At 42.3% G+C, this 14,563-nt stretch overlaps 1 protein-coding gene across 1 annotated transcript in view; it reads right to left on the bottom strand.

Moving 5' to 3' along the window:
* The window catches only part of atp7a (ATPase copper transporting alpha), a 91,692-nt gene that overhangs the window by 23,277 nt on the left and 53,852 nt on the right, over positions 1-14,563 (bottom strand). The window contains exons 11-17 of the mRNA XM_070882740.1: positions 13,506-13,597; positions 13,190-13,317; positions 11,250-11,404; positions 9,236-9,370; positions 4,068-4,262; positions 2,800-2,982; positions 278-485 (exon numbers count right to left, since the gene is read on the bottom strand). Of these exons, the coding sequence (XP_070738841.1) occupies positions 278-485; positions 2,800-2,982; positions 4,068-4,262; positions 9,236-9,370; positions 11,250-11,404; positions 13,190-13,317; positions 13,506-13,597 (1,096 nt within the window). The remainder of the gene's footprint in view (positions 1-277; positions 486-2,799; positions 2,983-4,067; positions 4,263-9,235; positions 9,371-11,249; positions 11,405-13,189; positions 13,318-13,505; positions 13,598-14,563) is intronic.

Genomic DNA, 14,563 nt, shown 5'->3' with positions numbered 1-14,563 from the left:
TATTCCAATCTTGATTATAACCAACTATGGTCATCCACTCTCAGACCGCTCACTTAAGCTATTTCCAGCTAGCTGCGAACAAGAATGTGAGGGACAGCACAAGTCCCCATTTACTGTCTTTCTCGAAGGGGAACTGCTTGACCTCTGCCTGACATTTAACATAATAATGTGCAAGTAAGCAGGAAGTCACCCGTTTGGAGTGGGGAAAAGCCTACATTTCACCACACCTGCGGTGTCATGCTTTGCTGCGCTACAACAGACAGGAAAAGCCACTTACTTTCAGACTGAGGCTCTTTGATTATTGGGTGTAATGAGGCATCTCCACAGCTTTTCGCATCGATCTGTATCAGCATAATGTTCTTCTGCTCGGCCTCAAGATTCTTTCCGTTTAGTAGTGACTCGATGTTAGAGACTCTGCACATGATACCGCAGCCAGGAACGGCTTGAAAATCTGAACATGACCCGAGCACATCTGAACCTAGTTCCTGAATTGGAGAAAAACAAAAGTTTTTTTGGTTTACTTTGTGAGCAACCCACTTTGCTTCATCGTTATGTTCTGGTTATATTTCCCTCTCTTCCTTCTGTCGGTCATGAGCAACATGAAGAAACCTACAGGATAGGCAATCAGCCATCCAAAGGTTTGGCAAATGCTGCACTGTGTACTATCAAAGAAGCTTGCATGACTGGTCCAGGTGGCCATGACACCCTTCAACAGTTACCTGGATCTCTCAGCTGCTTTCAGAGCCAGTCTGTACAGGATTTGAAAAGCTGTGTATACTTACAAAACATCACCTCAGTCTATTAGTAATTCACACCACCAATAAATGATAGTTGAAACTGTGGCCTGAAAAATTAGGTATGCCACAAAATTGCAGGGTGCACCAAGCTACACTGTGGCCATAGTCTCATGCTGCCTTCAATTATACAGTCACAAAGTGCTTTTTCAAACTGGCTGCATCGGGTGTTACTGCTATTATCTGTTTGGTCAGAGTCTGGGCTCTCATATCTGTGCTAGTTCTTTACAGTTAGAATTCACATTCTCATACTTGTTACAATGATCACATGCCACATGTTCACACTGACACTGATAAAGAACTAGTTACTAGGTTAAACTTTCGAGCACCATATCTGTTCTGTAGGACATTCAAGCGGAATATGGTGTGAACATTTGCTTGCTTTTTTTGGTAACTTTATTCCACAATTGGTTTCAGTTACTCTTTTCTACAATTATAGAGCACTACATAAGAACATAAGAATTAGGAGCAGGAGTAGGCCATATGGCCCTTCGAGTCTGTTGCAACTTCTTGTGAGCAACCCCATGGGTGATCTGCTGATCCTCATATTTAAAGACCACCAGAGGGAGCTCCAACATTTAGCTATTGCAAAAGGGGCCATCAATTTGTTTTCAGGTCACATGGATACAAACATTTGGAGTTGAACCAGTGCTGCACACAAAAATATTTTTTCAAAAATTACGAGAAGAATGGGGAAAATTAATTAAGCTGCCATCTCATGGAGTGTTAGGATGTGGGTTCAGTTGACAACTCCCTCTTCCTTACACAAAAAGTAACATGAGGTAACCTGTTCACACTGCAGAGGGTGCCACTATGTGCTCGAGTCACTTGATACTTAAATAATAACAATGTGGTATTGTGCTACATAATGTTACCTCTTCAGTCAAACATCCTGTATATAATACACCCAGGATATATGAGTTACATGCAGTAATCCATTGAATGACTGAGATGGTATACTGTAATAGTAAAGCTTCAGCAATTTATCAGTACCATTTCAGTACATCCTTGGTGCATATTCCTTCCAGTTTTTTTCCCTCATTATAGATAAGTTTTGGCTTTTCTTGTGCTGGGAGCACAAGCTATTTCCAACAGCAACAGAATGGAGTTTCTACGTGAACTGGAACGATGAAGAGTTTTACTTCATTGCATGTTACAATGACACACACTATGTAGAGTGGCCACCCAGTGCCACTATCTAGCAGAAACTATCTGGCATTGCCAGCCTTTCCAGATGGTTAACATGGTACACTTTCAGTCTTTGATCATGAATTACACTATGGGGTGTACTAGCCATCTACTTTAGAAAGCCATCATGGCAGACAGCTAGGCTCCAGCGTTCTGGTGGATTTTTACATCACCAGTTAAGAAAAACTATTGGCCTAGATTTTGTGGTGGGTATTGACTGAACTGTTCGCCGTCATTACCCCTCTGAAACTGACCGTAACTTCAGGATTTAGTGCATGCACAGCTAAATGCTCTTTGCTGGAAATTCCCATTACAGATTGCTACAATCAATTGCACATCAAGAAAGGCAAACTTCTCACCACATAGATCGCAAGGTCCCTGTGGGCAGCTTTCTTCCAGGTCAATTTATTTAGAGGGTAGCACAGTGACAAGCAACAGGAACAGTATAGTTTCCCAGCAGGGGAGGAATTGTCCTAGCTTTGGGCAGCTCCTTGCATGGGCTGGTCTGAAGTCATTGTAATTGCTCTGGTATCTGCACAAACATTTAATTTGTCCACCACTGCATTCCCCTTCGAATAAACAGGAAAAATTAAAAAATACTACCCTTAAATTTTCTTTTGCCTTTAAAGTATGATTGTGCACCCTGCCCCACCACTTTCTATATTCCTGGCTTATAAGGGATTTTATACTGAAAGCACTCTCACCACAACTACAGCAATGTTGCTCGTTTTTCCAATTGATTTTTGATTTAAAAAAAAACATTGCAAATTTACTCATCATGAATTGCCAATAAAAAAAGAATGGAAGAGGATCATACCTGTTTACAGTACTTGGTTATTGCAACACCCAATGGATGCTCACTGTTGGTTTCTGCAGTGCCAACAATGGCCAACAGCTTCATCTGAGATATGTAATTTCTCTCTGCCAGCAACTTCAGGTTCATTACTCTGGGTGTTCCATGAGTGATTGTTCCAGTTTTATCAAAAACTACTGTATTAATCTGAAGAAGACAGGAACTTTATTAAAATCTGCTGAAACAACAATATCACTATCCACTTCTTAACTGTATTAAATTTCAGAATGTTCAGTCGTAGAAACATAGTTTTTAATTTGCAAGTGACGGAGCAACTTTAACCAGAAAACCAAACCTCAAACCGACTGCAAGTTCACTACAGTAGACCAATATCAAAGCAGAGAACTGACAAGATGGGGGTCATTGAAAACAAGCTTTTTGGGGGTAATTGGGATGGAAAAGAAAAAGTAAACTCTAAACACTCCTCCCCATTTTTCTCCCAGGCCACAACAATTGTGGTTAAAATGGAGTCAATCTGTTCCCAGGCTTCTGCCAATGATGCTCTGAAAAGGCTACTGAGAGATGGGCTAGATAAACTGGAGGTAATGTGATTTGTAGGCCTAAGCATGCAATAGAGACTTTAATTACACAGAATGATAAACATCTTCCAATTTTTCGTAGGCGAAAGTAGTACTGTTACTAAACAGAAACCAGTTTCGCAATTATACTCGGACTTTATGGGGTTCCTGAAGTGGCAATATTAAAATATTACAAACCACTACAATGCCAGTCAATAGTGCAAAATGAAACAGGAATATCTCAATTATGTTTTATGATAGCGAACGGCTCCATTAAATGATCAGTCTCATTTAGTTTACAAAAAAAAACTACATACATCAGATGAATCAGTGTCATAAATTAGACACATCAGGGATGCACTGCATCAATGTTGTGATATTTTCTCTTCTGAATTTATTGAATTATGGAGGAAAAGTATTTACACAGATCCAATCGATTCTGATAATTATTTTTAAATGATCTGTTCTAAAACATTTTCTTTCCCTGTTGCTCTTTCTGGGTTCCTGTGAATCAGTTGTTGGTTATAATATGTCATGGTGAAATTTATAGAGTACTTTTATCCCATTTCTGGCAAAAAAATTGCTGATGCAGGAGTCATATTAAACAGTAATTGACAGCAGGCTCCAGTATAAAAATCACATGATTTAACAAGCAATATCAGTTTGTATACACGACAATTATATAGCATTTGTACAGCCCGTTATTGCACCTACCTTATGTGCCATCTCCAATGGTTCGCCTCCTTTAATTAGGATACCATTCTGTGCACCGACTCCGGTTCCCACCATTACTGCGGTAGGCGTTGCCAATCCCAGTGCACAGGGGCATGCGATGCAAAGGACAGTGATGGAGGCTTGGAATGCAAAACGCACAATCACTTCAGGTTGTGACAAGCTTTGGTTGTAACCCTAAGCACAAAACAGGAAATCAGTCTCGGCTGGCAAGTATAACCTGAATAAGCAATCACTGATCTGAGAGAAAGCAACAATGCTGCAAAGGTAACTGTTATTTTGGAGCAAGGTTACTTAGAAACACATAGAAATCTACAGCACAGTTCGGCCCATCGCGCCGGCCGACAAAGAGCCACACGGCCCTCGGTCAGCAGCCCTGAAGGTGACAAATAAACCTATGAACAATGAACAATGGCGGAAAGGTAAAGAGCACCCGGCCCAACCAGTCCGCCACACACAACTGCGACACCCTTTGCACCGCAACATTCTACACTCCACCCCAACCGGAGCCATGCGATCTCCTGGGAGAGGCAAAAACCAGATAAAAGCCCAGGCCAATTGGGGAAAAAAATCTGGGAAAATTCCTCTCCGATCCATCCAGGCAATCGAAACTAGTCCAGATGATCACCCTAGCCGGATTCGATTCCCTGCAGTATTTACCATCATATCTGCATCAGCCAACAAGAGGTTATCCAATCTAATCCCACTTACCAGCTCTAGGTCTGTAACCCTGCAGGTTACGGCAAGTCAAGTGTCCATCCAAGCACCTTTTAAATGTGGTGAGGGTCTCTGCATCCACTATCCTTCCAGTCAGTGAGTTCCAGACCCCCACGACCCTCTGCGTGAAGCCTCCCCTCAAATCTCCTCTGAATCTGCCACCAACCACCTTAAAACTATGCCCCCTCGTAATTGACCCCTCCACCAAGGGATATAGGCCCATGCTATCCACTATATCCAGACCCTCAAAATTTTATACACCTCAATGAGGTCTCCTCTCAGCTTCCTCTGTTCCAATGATAACAAACCCAGCCTATCCAATCTGTCCTCATCGCTAAGATTCTCCATTCCAGGCAGCATTCTAGTAAATCTCTTCTGCACCCTCACTAGTGCAATCACGTCCTTCCTATAATATGGTGACCAGAACTGCACGCGGTATTCCAGCTGTGGCCGAACCAGAGTATTATACAATTTAAGCATAACCTCCCTGCTCTTGTATTCTATGCCTCAGCCAATAAAAGCAAGCATTCCGTATGCCTTCTTAACCACCTTATTTACCTGGCCTGCTACTTTCAGGGATCTGTGGACAAGCACTCCAAGGTCCCTTTGTTCATCGACACTATTAAGTGGCCTACCGCTTAATGTGTATACCCTTTCCTTATTAGCCCCCCTTAATTGCATCACCTCACACTTCTCCGAATTAAATTCCATTTGCCACTGTTCTGTCCACTCCTGCAGTCCATGACTTTCCTCTTCATTATCAACCACACAGCCAATTTTAGTGTCATCTGCAAACTTCGTAATCATACTCCCGATATTCAAATCTAGATCATTGATGTATACCACAAAAAACAAGAGACTCAGTACTGGAAACATCCTTCCAGTCACAAAAACATCCATCAACCATTACCCTTTGCTGCCTACCTCAGCCAATTTTGGATCCAACTTGCCACTTTGCCCTAGATCCCATGGGCTTTAACCTTCGTGACCAGTCTACCGTGTGGGACCTTATCAAAAGCCTTGCTAAATCCATATACACTACATCGTACGCAATACCCTCATCCCTCCTGGTTACCTCCTCGAAAAATTCAATCAGGTTCGTCAAACACGATCTTCCCTTAACAAATCCGTGCTGACTGTCCCTAATTAATCCTTGCCTTTCTAAATATAGATTTATCCTGTCTTTCAGGATTTTTTCCAATAATTTGTGAAAAAAAGTGTGTAGATTTTGGTGTTTAGTAATAATTTTTTTTACATTTTTAATTTAAAAAAAAAGAGCATTTCTGAGCAGTTCTGTTCCACTCAACCACTAATGAAATATTTGCTGCTGCCCTGACCCTGGATGTTGGTGCACTGGAATGTTCCTCTGTGCCGACCGCTTACTGGAACATCCTCCACTACAGTGCACATTGTTCAGACCATGATCTCAAATTAACGGAGTGTGCAAAACGCTGTACGGTAAAATGATCAGGCAGCTACAATGACCTCAGCACAGTAACCAATGACCATCATTACACAGCAAACAGTCACTTTGAGAATGGTTTACAAGATAGATACAAATGAGGACACAGCTACTCATCGATCCAGAAAATCAGACAGTCCCCCACATCACAGCATCCAATTGCTTCTTAAATCATTCTAGGGTTTTTGTCTTTACTAACCAATTCAAATATATTGATCTGTCTCTGTGTAAACAGAAAGCTCATGACATCAGTTATAATTTTCCTTTTACTAAAGTAAATAGGTCTCTTGGTCCTCCTGTCACAGTTTAGTGTGTAATCATATTTCAGATCTATTTGTCCTATACAGTGTATTCTGCTATATACCTCCAGAGGGTCACCCCTCGATTGGCTCCTTGCAGGGTTGAGAAATCCAAGTTTCTCCAGTCTTTCTTTATAACTTAGTCCATTGAAGCTAGGAACAATGCCACAATGCCTTGACCGTCTCTCTTACACCTTGGTTACCAGAATTAAATACAACACCAGAGATGGGGTCACACCAGAGCACTACTGCATTACTTCCTCTGACCTGTACTCTACAGTTTTGCCGATATAGTTCAACATCATGGGCCCAAGTTTCCACATGATTTGCGCCTGATTTTTAGGAGCAACTGGTGGAGAACGGACTATCTTAGAAATCGTAATTCTCCACATTTTCTTTTCTGCAGTTCTAGTCAGGTAGAACAGTTCTACTTTAGAACAGAATTTTTTCTTCAAAAGGGGGCGTGTCCGGCCACTGACGCCTGATTTCAAAGTTTCCACAGTGAAAACGTACTCCAAACTAAAGTAGAATGGAGCAAGTGAAGATTTTTGGAGAACTGAAAAAACCTGTTCTACACATTAAAAAATCAGGCGCAGGTTACAAATTAGGCGTCCAGAACGAGGTGGGGGGGGGGGGGGGGGGGAGAAGGGAACTCATTAAATTCTACAATCAATCATTATTTATACTTCTACAAATAAATCCAACCTGAATAAACATTTATAAGCAAAGAAAAGATTAAATAAACCATCTTCCTACCTGTGTGAAAGTGCTTCAGCCATCGTTCGAAGGAAACCGGCGTTTGTTGCCGCGCAGGGGAGGGAGGGGAAGGAGACAGCGGCTTGTTGCCACACAGGGGAGGGAGGGGAAGGGGACAGCGGCTTGTTGCCGTGCAGGGAGGGGAGGGAGGGGAAGGAGACAGCGGCTTGTTGCCGTGCAGGGGAGGGAGGGGAAGGGGACAGCGGCTTGTTGCCGCGCAGGGGAGGGAGGGGAAGGAGACAGCGGCTTGTTGCCGTGGAGGGAGGGGAAGGAGACAGCGGCTTGTTGCCGCGCAGGGGAGGGAGGGGAAGGAGACAGCGGCCTGTTGCCGTGGAGGGAGGGGAAGGAGACAGCGGCTTGTTGCCGCGCAGGGGAGGGAGGGGAAGGAGACAGCGGCCTGTTGCCGCGGAGGGGAGGGAGGGGAAGGAGACAGCGGCTTGTTGCCGCGCAGGGGAGGGAGGGGAAGGAGACAGCGGCTTGTTGCCGTGGAGGGAGGGGAAGGAGACAGCGGCTTGTTGCCGCGCAGGGGAGGGAGGGGAAGGAGACAGCGGCTTGTTGCCGCGCAGGGGAGGGAGGGGAAGGAGACAGCGGCTTGTTGCCGCGGAGGGGAGGGAGGGGAAGGAGACAGTGAGAAGGGAAGCCTCAGTGCTGATGGCAATGTGGTTTTATTAAAAAATGTTCAAAAATTAAACAGCTACAAAGAACTACAAAAATGGCCGAGTGCCAATGTTTTTTTTCCACACTGAGCATGCGCGAACGCTCCAACGCGCACGCGCAGCGTTGCCGGCAGGAAAAAAACTAATTTAAATAGTACCCGCCCCCTCCCACTTACAAAATCGGCGCGAGTGTAGGCTCCGCCCCCCTGGGCGCCACGCCAAACAGACAAGGAGCTGCAAAGAGCTCGAGAATAGCGCGTTTTTTTTCTGCCGCTGTTTTAGGTGTGAAAAACGGGCGCCCAGCTCGGAGGGGCGCCCGTTTTTTATCCTGTGGAAACTTGGGCCCCATATTGCTCATTATGGCTCCATAGCGATCCTGATCATTATTTCAATTTTGTCATTAGCTATTTTGACACCATTCGTGGAGTATTTGTATTGCCCATTTTTGCTTCGGGGTGCAGTACCCCACATTTGTCTGCATTAAATGTCATGTGCTATTGCTCCACAAATTTACAGTTGTGACTCCCAATTGGCCTTCAGCGGCCCCTCCCTTCTGAAGCAGAGTGGTTATGCAAAATAGAAACAGTGCGACAGTGCTGGGGTGGGGGGGGAGACGGACAGGGGGACACCCATCTTAAAACCTTTTTTCAAAATGTTTTAATTTTTTTTTTAATCTTCAGGAATCCAGGCCACAATCTCCAAGGTTGGGCCCACTTCTGCAATTAGGTTTGCCGGTACCTCTAGTCTCAATAGCCACGCCAGTGTCAGCCATACGAATAGGCACAGAGCTCAAGAACTCAGACATCTGCAGTCCATACCATCCCTCCACGTTATGTTGACCGCCTTGTAAGGGGGTGGCCTCTCCAAGGCCATCCAGGAAACTTGGGCACGAGGTTGGCTCCCAGTGTCGTAGTTTCTGGGTGACTCCTGCCGAAGTTATGTTGGGAATCCTACTGGAGCGGCCACAGATTTTTGGCCCTCACATCTTGTTTAACACACGAGTATTACTGCCACAGAGAACCAAATCTGATGTGTATATCTCCCTTACACACTGCCATTAGGTGTGACAGAAGGTTCCCACACTGCCTATTTCAGTTCAAGTGCATCTCCGGTAACCCTGCCCAGGACCAAAACCAATATACCTCACCAAATGAAGAATCGGCAACGTTCTAGTCTTAGCTACTGTTGAGATCTCAAACCTCGCAACCTGTGTTTACCACCTTTCTAGACACATCATTCTGCTACAATGTCAATACTTACAGGGAAGTATTTTTCCACAAGCTCGAAATTGAAAAATCCAATGATAATCCAGGCGATCAGAGTAGCAATAGAAACCCCAACGATGAACGGGACAAAGTATCCACTCAGCTTATCTGCAAACTGTTGAATGGGGGCCTGAAAAATAAACACTACAAATTGTGGGTTCTGTAAGAAATGTCAATAGAGTCTAGAAAATTGTATACCCTCTAAACTGGTGTAATATGGGTAGGAGAGAGGAAGATGCCATCTTTTGCCACCATTTCAAAGATTTTCTGGAAGTGATATCAAACGTATAAGTCTACCCAAATATGAGAGTGAGTACAAGTTGCAAATGTAAGGATTACTTCACATGATGTATTTCCCATCATTTGTGCCTTACCAATGCTTGACAAAAAGAATGCTGATGTATTGCTGGCAGCCAGCAATCCTTTGGTGCTGGCGGGGGGGGGGGGGGTGGAAAAGAGAGAAGGGGGAGAGAGGAGGAAAAAGAGGGGGAAGGGGAGGAGTTACATTTTAAAAAGCTACCTTGCCTGCCTCAATCAATTGCATTAGCTGAAGCAGTAAATTCAACATGCAACAAAAATCTTCAGCTGGCACTGACACCATGTTACACTATTGCAAGGCACCATAGGAATATCCCGCTCCCCGCACCACTTAAAATGGCTGACTCAGTTGTGGCATAAACAGCCCCAGCATCCACCCAAGTTATAACAACGAGCTTAATCCCAGGGAGATTGTCCGGAGTCAGGGGCACGGGCATATGATGGGCGGAAGTCCCACCCTCCCAAAAATCTGATGCCATTGCGGCAAAAATAATATATGCCGCTAGAGCGCAAATTTCTGATCATAGCAAAACAAAAATCAAGATTTTTTCCCCTTTTCTTTATAAACAAAAATCAACACATTTCCTGAACTATTACAAGAAAGCACACAGTATTTGTTCTTGAATTAGTTATTGGGAGGTGCAGGAGCGACATTTCCAACTTTCACTTCCTGAGAAATAACTGGCCTCTGCCTAGCTTCCTCTCTGACTGACATAATTATCATCATGAGGAGGGGTATGGGCCTCGCATGTAGGGAAAAACCAGCAATCTAACACACAAACTGTATACTTCAGGGCTCAATGCTTTCCAGCATCAGTCAGTCCATGGACTACAAACTCAATTAACAGTCTAAATATCACACATCCCTTAGCCACTGACTTTTCTATTTAACAGGGCCGAATACAAGACAGAAGTGCTTTGAAATTGGACACTTAATAAGATGGACTGAAAGGTCAACATCTGTAATTATGTTGTGATCAAAAGGTTCTGCTTAATTGCATCAAGTTATGATGCAGAGATATTTAGTAAAGAAGGAAAGATACAAGAAAAGATTAAAGTTCGACACATTTTGCAGCCTAGGACTTAAAAAGCCAAACCGTGAACAGATGGACAATAACGAGCTGTTCTCCCATTATTACGATGGTATTTATTTATCTGGATAGGGCAAGAAAATACTATTTGTTTTTGAAGTAGCAATTATAAATCACTTAATTTACCATTTCTGGGAAGATCTCTTTCAAAATGCTTTCACTAGAGAAGTGCAGTCCTCCTCCACTTACACACACCACCAACCCCCACCCCCACTCACCATCAGCAATGCTATTTATAATCTGCTGGTGTCTTAGAAATCATGCTTGTTCTCTTTTTTTGTCAAAAGAATGCAATGATACTATTATTACAGGTGACTGAGAAAATTATATTTTTCCCCATGAGAATGAGGGAATTTATTTCAAAACTTGCAAACAGCACTTTTCCCTCAAATTACCTCCATTGACCTCAGCTCAGGAGGGGGGAAAAAGCAGCCATGGATTTAAATAAATATGTGACACAATCAGTGAGAATTTGAAAAGCAAAATTAAAAAGGGTCTACAGATAATATTTAGCATCTCGTCTTTTCAGATCTACTTTCAATAACAAAACAATCCCAATAATGTACTTTAAGGTCAGAAAAGTGTTCACAAGATCCATACCTTGGAGGTTTGTGCCTCTTCTACAAGTTTCACAATCTGGGAGAGGGTGGTTTCGGATCCAACATGAGTAGCGTCAATCAGTAAAGCCCCGTGCTGATTAATGGAGCCTGCAATGACACTGCTCCCCAATTTTTTAGTGACTGGCATTGCTTCACCTACAAACAATGCAAAACACAAATGAGACTGAAGTGATGTGTTATTACCAATAGCATCCAGTAATCTGAATACCTAATCCAACAGGTTCTTTTAAATAACCTCCACGTAGCAGTAACAAACTCCAGCATCTTTCAACTGAGAATATGTCTGTACAGCAACATGGCATCGGAGGAGAACAAAGCATATTACATATCTTTCAGTGAGTTACAAGTCAGTAATCCAGTTGAGTGGTTTATATTTATCACCAGAATTCAATGAATGGACCACAGGTGTTGTATACGTACATACATACACACCATTTTTTCTGCACTGCTGTTAAAAAAAAAAACAGGAATAATTTATTTTCCCCATTTTCACTTAATGATACTCTTCATGACATGCCAATCCCTAGCCAAAAAGAAGAGAGGGCAGACGACCAGTGCCCAGCTCTTGCCAATTGTGAAGAGGTGCAAGACAGCAGCTCAGGATAGTTTTCCCAGTAGTTTTCCTTCCTATTTCTTTTGTGGAGCAGCAGCACAGGCCTCCTGTAGCACTTCTTCTGGATGGTATAGCTAAAATCGAGAATGCAACATAGCAGGACAAATTGGGGGAAATCAAGAGTGTGAATTCAGGTCCCATAACTTCATAATGCAATGCTGTATAATTCTGTTTATAAATACTGGAGACTGTTGCTGAAATTGACAGACTTTATACACAGTCAGGCATGCAGAGTATAATCTCCACTCTATACTTTAAGGCTGCAGTTATAATGCCACCATTACACTGCTGCATAGTGGCTTTTAATCTGACTCGAGCTGTAATGCTGGGGAAATAGTCTCTCATTGCTTAGGCCTAATGCGGCATGGAGAATAACTCAATACATTTCTAAAAAAAATGCTCAGAGGTCGCCTGGGCCTCCGAGGTAACTTACACTTGAGGATTTAAAAAAAAAGAGTTGAGTGTATATGAGCACTTCCACTTGCACTCCCTGAACATAAAGATTTGTATGTAGTTTTTTGATTATGACATGGAAAGTTACCAGTGTAAGACTACAGCATTTTTCATCTAATTTTCTGCTAATAATTGTGCTCGCAATTGCTTCAAGATGGCTAAACCTGGGATTGACCCATTTTTATTGACCCAAAATGCTCTGTGAAGTCAAAGGACTTTTTAAAAATAACTTCTGAGAGATCTCATGGCTGCGAAAAAAAACATTTCTCACAGGCAGTAAGAGATGTCCTTGAATTGTCTACAAACTGTGAAGAAAATTGCAACTTTGATGATAAGAAATGAGAAGACCTATTTATGGGAAGGATTCGTTTAAGAATATTCCTTTGTTTTAAACTTAGACAATTACGTACACGGTGAGCAAACATCCCAGGAAAGGGGGTATAAAAAATGGCTGTGAAGTGCAAGATCAGGAGCTGCAGTCAAGTGAGTGGTGACTTGGTCAGTTGCCAAGAGAATCACGGGGTTAATTTCCGATCGCTGACCACGGCTGGCGTTAACTCCGCGTGAGTATCTTTGCGATTTAATCACTTAGGAAATAGGCAATATTTAACTGTTAAAGTACTTAACGGGATAGGTTGGTGCAGGTTAATAATTAGAAATTATTGTGCATTTGATACTATCGTGATTACTTAGAATAATCAAAAGAAATATAAGCAAAGATAACCCCTGGATAGGGCTGAGAAAAGAAACATCCTGAGTCTGTTGCTTTGTCTCACAAGTCTGAACTCTGAAAAATGTAGAGAGAAGACATAAATCTTATAGGCTAAAACTGGTTTTATCAAGATAAGTCTTACCAGTAATCAGAGATTCATCAGCCATCGAATGCCCTTCAATCACTCTGCCATCTACAGGGAATTTACCACCTGGGACCACTTTTACAATGTCCCCTCGTTGTACCAACTCCACATCAATTTGCTCTTCACTAAGGAGCCATTGTGAGAAAAAGAAAATGGCATTAATCAATCATAATTTGCCCAAAACAGTTTAAATTGAGGAATTGTTCTTGTGCAACAATGCAAGAAGATTTGTTTTACAAAATAACTATAGATAAATTGGGCATATGATGCACATTATACATGTTAACGTATTTTTTTTTGGAAAAGCACACACCTTAAAATGGAATGGTCATTGTTTATCTTCACTATAGTTGCCTCAGTCGCCTGCAATGACATCAGCTTCGCAAGTGCTTCTGATGTTTTGCCCTGCAATGAAAATATATTTACTTTTAAATATATATTCAGAAAAATTGCAATGATAATTAATCAGCTATTTCTTGAATCGCAGGGTAGCAGCACACACAAAACCAGACTAACTTCACTAAGTGAAGGTCACGAAGTCCTGATGAGATTAAAATTCCACCAATATTAGTGTGACAAGACTGCTGAACAACACATGGCCTTCAAAGATTCTCTCAATACATTTTTGTCACACTTCAGAAGTACAACTATTCAAAAAGAACTTATTTACTGGGAAGTATTTAAAATTCAACTTGTTTGACCATTCTAATTTGCATGTACATAATTATGCAATTACAAAATAATTTTATATAGCTGCTGAAGTCTGATGAATATGTCTCAAAATATTGACAGAAAATGTATTCAAATGATCAAAATAAGAAAAGAATTTGCTCTCTGGACTTTCTGTTCCTAGGTGGATGAGCATTCTTTGTACGGAATAGAGATAGAAATCCTGAATTTCTGCAGGGTACTCCTGATTTCCTGCTGTTACTTCAGCAGAAGCCCGGCAAAACAGCATAAACCGTTGTTTACGCAGCTTCTCCGGGATTCTGACAACCTCCCGCCATACAACTCTTGCTGAAATTCCAAGCGACATTTACTAAATCTGCAAGTGGCATCTAATTATAGATCTGAACTGTACTAGCATCCATCTGTAGATTGATTATAATTGCACTGTTAAGTCATCCATTGGCTATTTTGCTAGATCTCAACACTGAAAAGGGAATGTACATTAAAAACAGTAGAATTTTATGGGTAGGCGGCACAGCAACAATGCTGCTGGGATACAGATGTGCCGTGCCATTGCACAAGATGATCTGCTCAGAGTCAGAAGGTGTGCCATTTCTGGGCCATACTTGCATCTCCCAGCAGCTGGATCAGGTTGATAGAGGCCTTTATATATTTTGAAAAGGGAGCAGACAGGGATTCAAT

This window comes from Pristiophorus japonicus, chromosome 6 (genome assembly GCF_044704955.1).
Source record: "Pristiophorus japonicus isolate sPriJap1 chromosome 6, sPriJap1.hap1, whole genome shotgun sequence".
NCBI lineage: Eukaryota > Metazoa > Chordata > Chondrichthyes > Pristiophoridae > Pristiophorus > Pristiophorus japonicus.
This window is presented reverse-complemented; position numbering and strand designations above follow the sequence as displayed.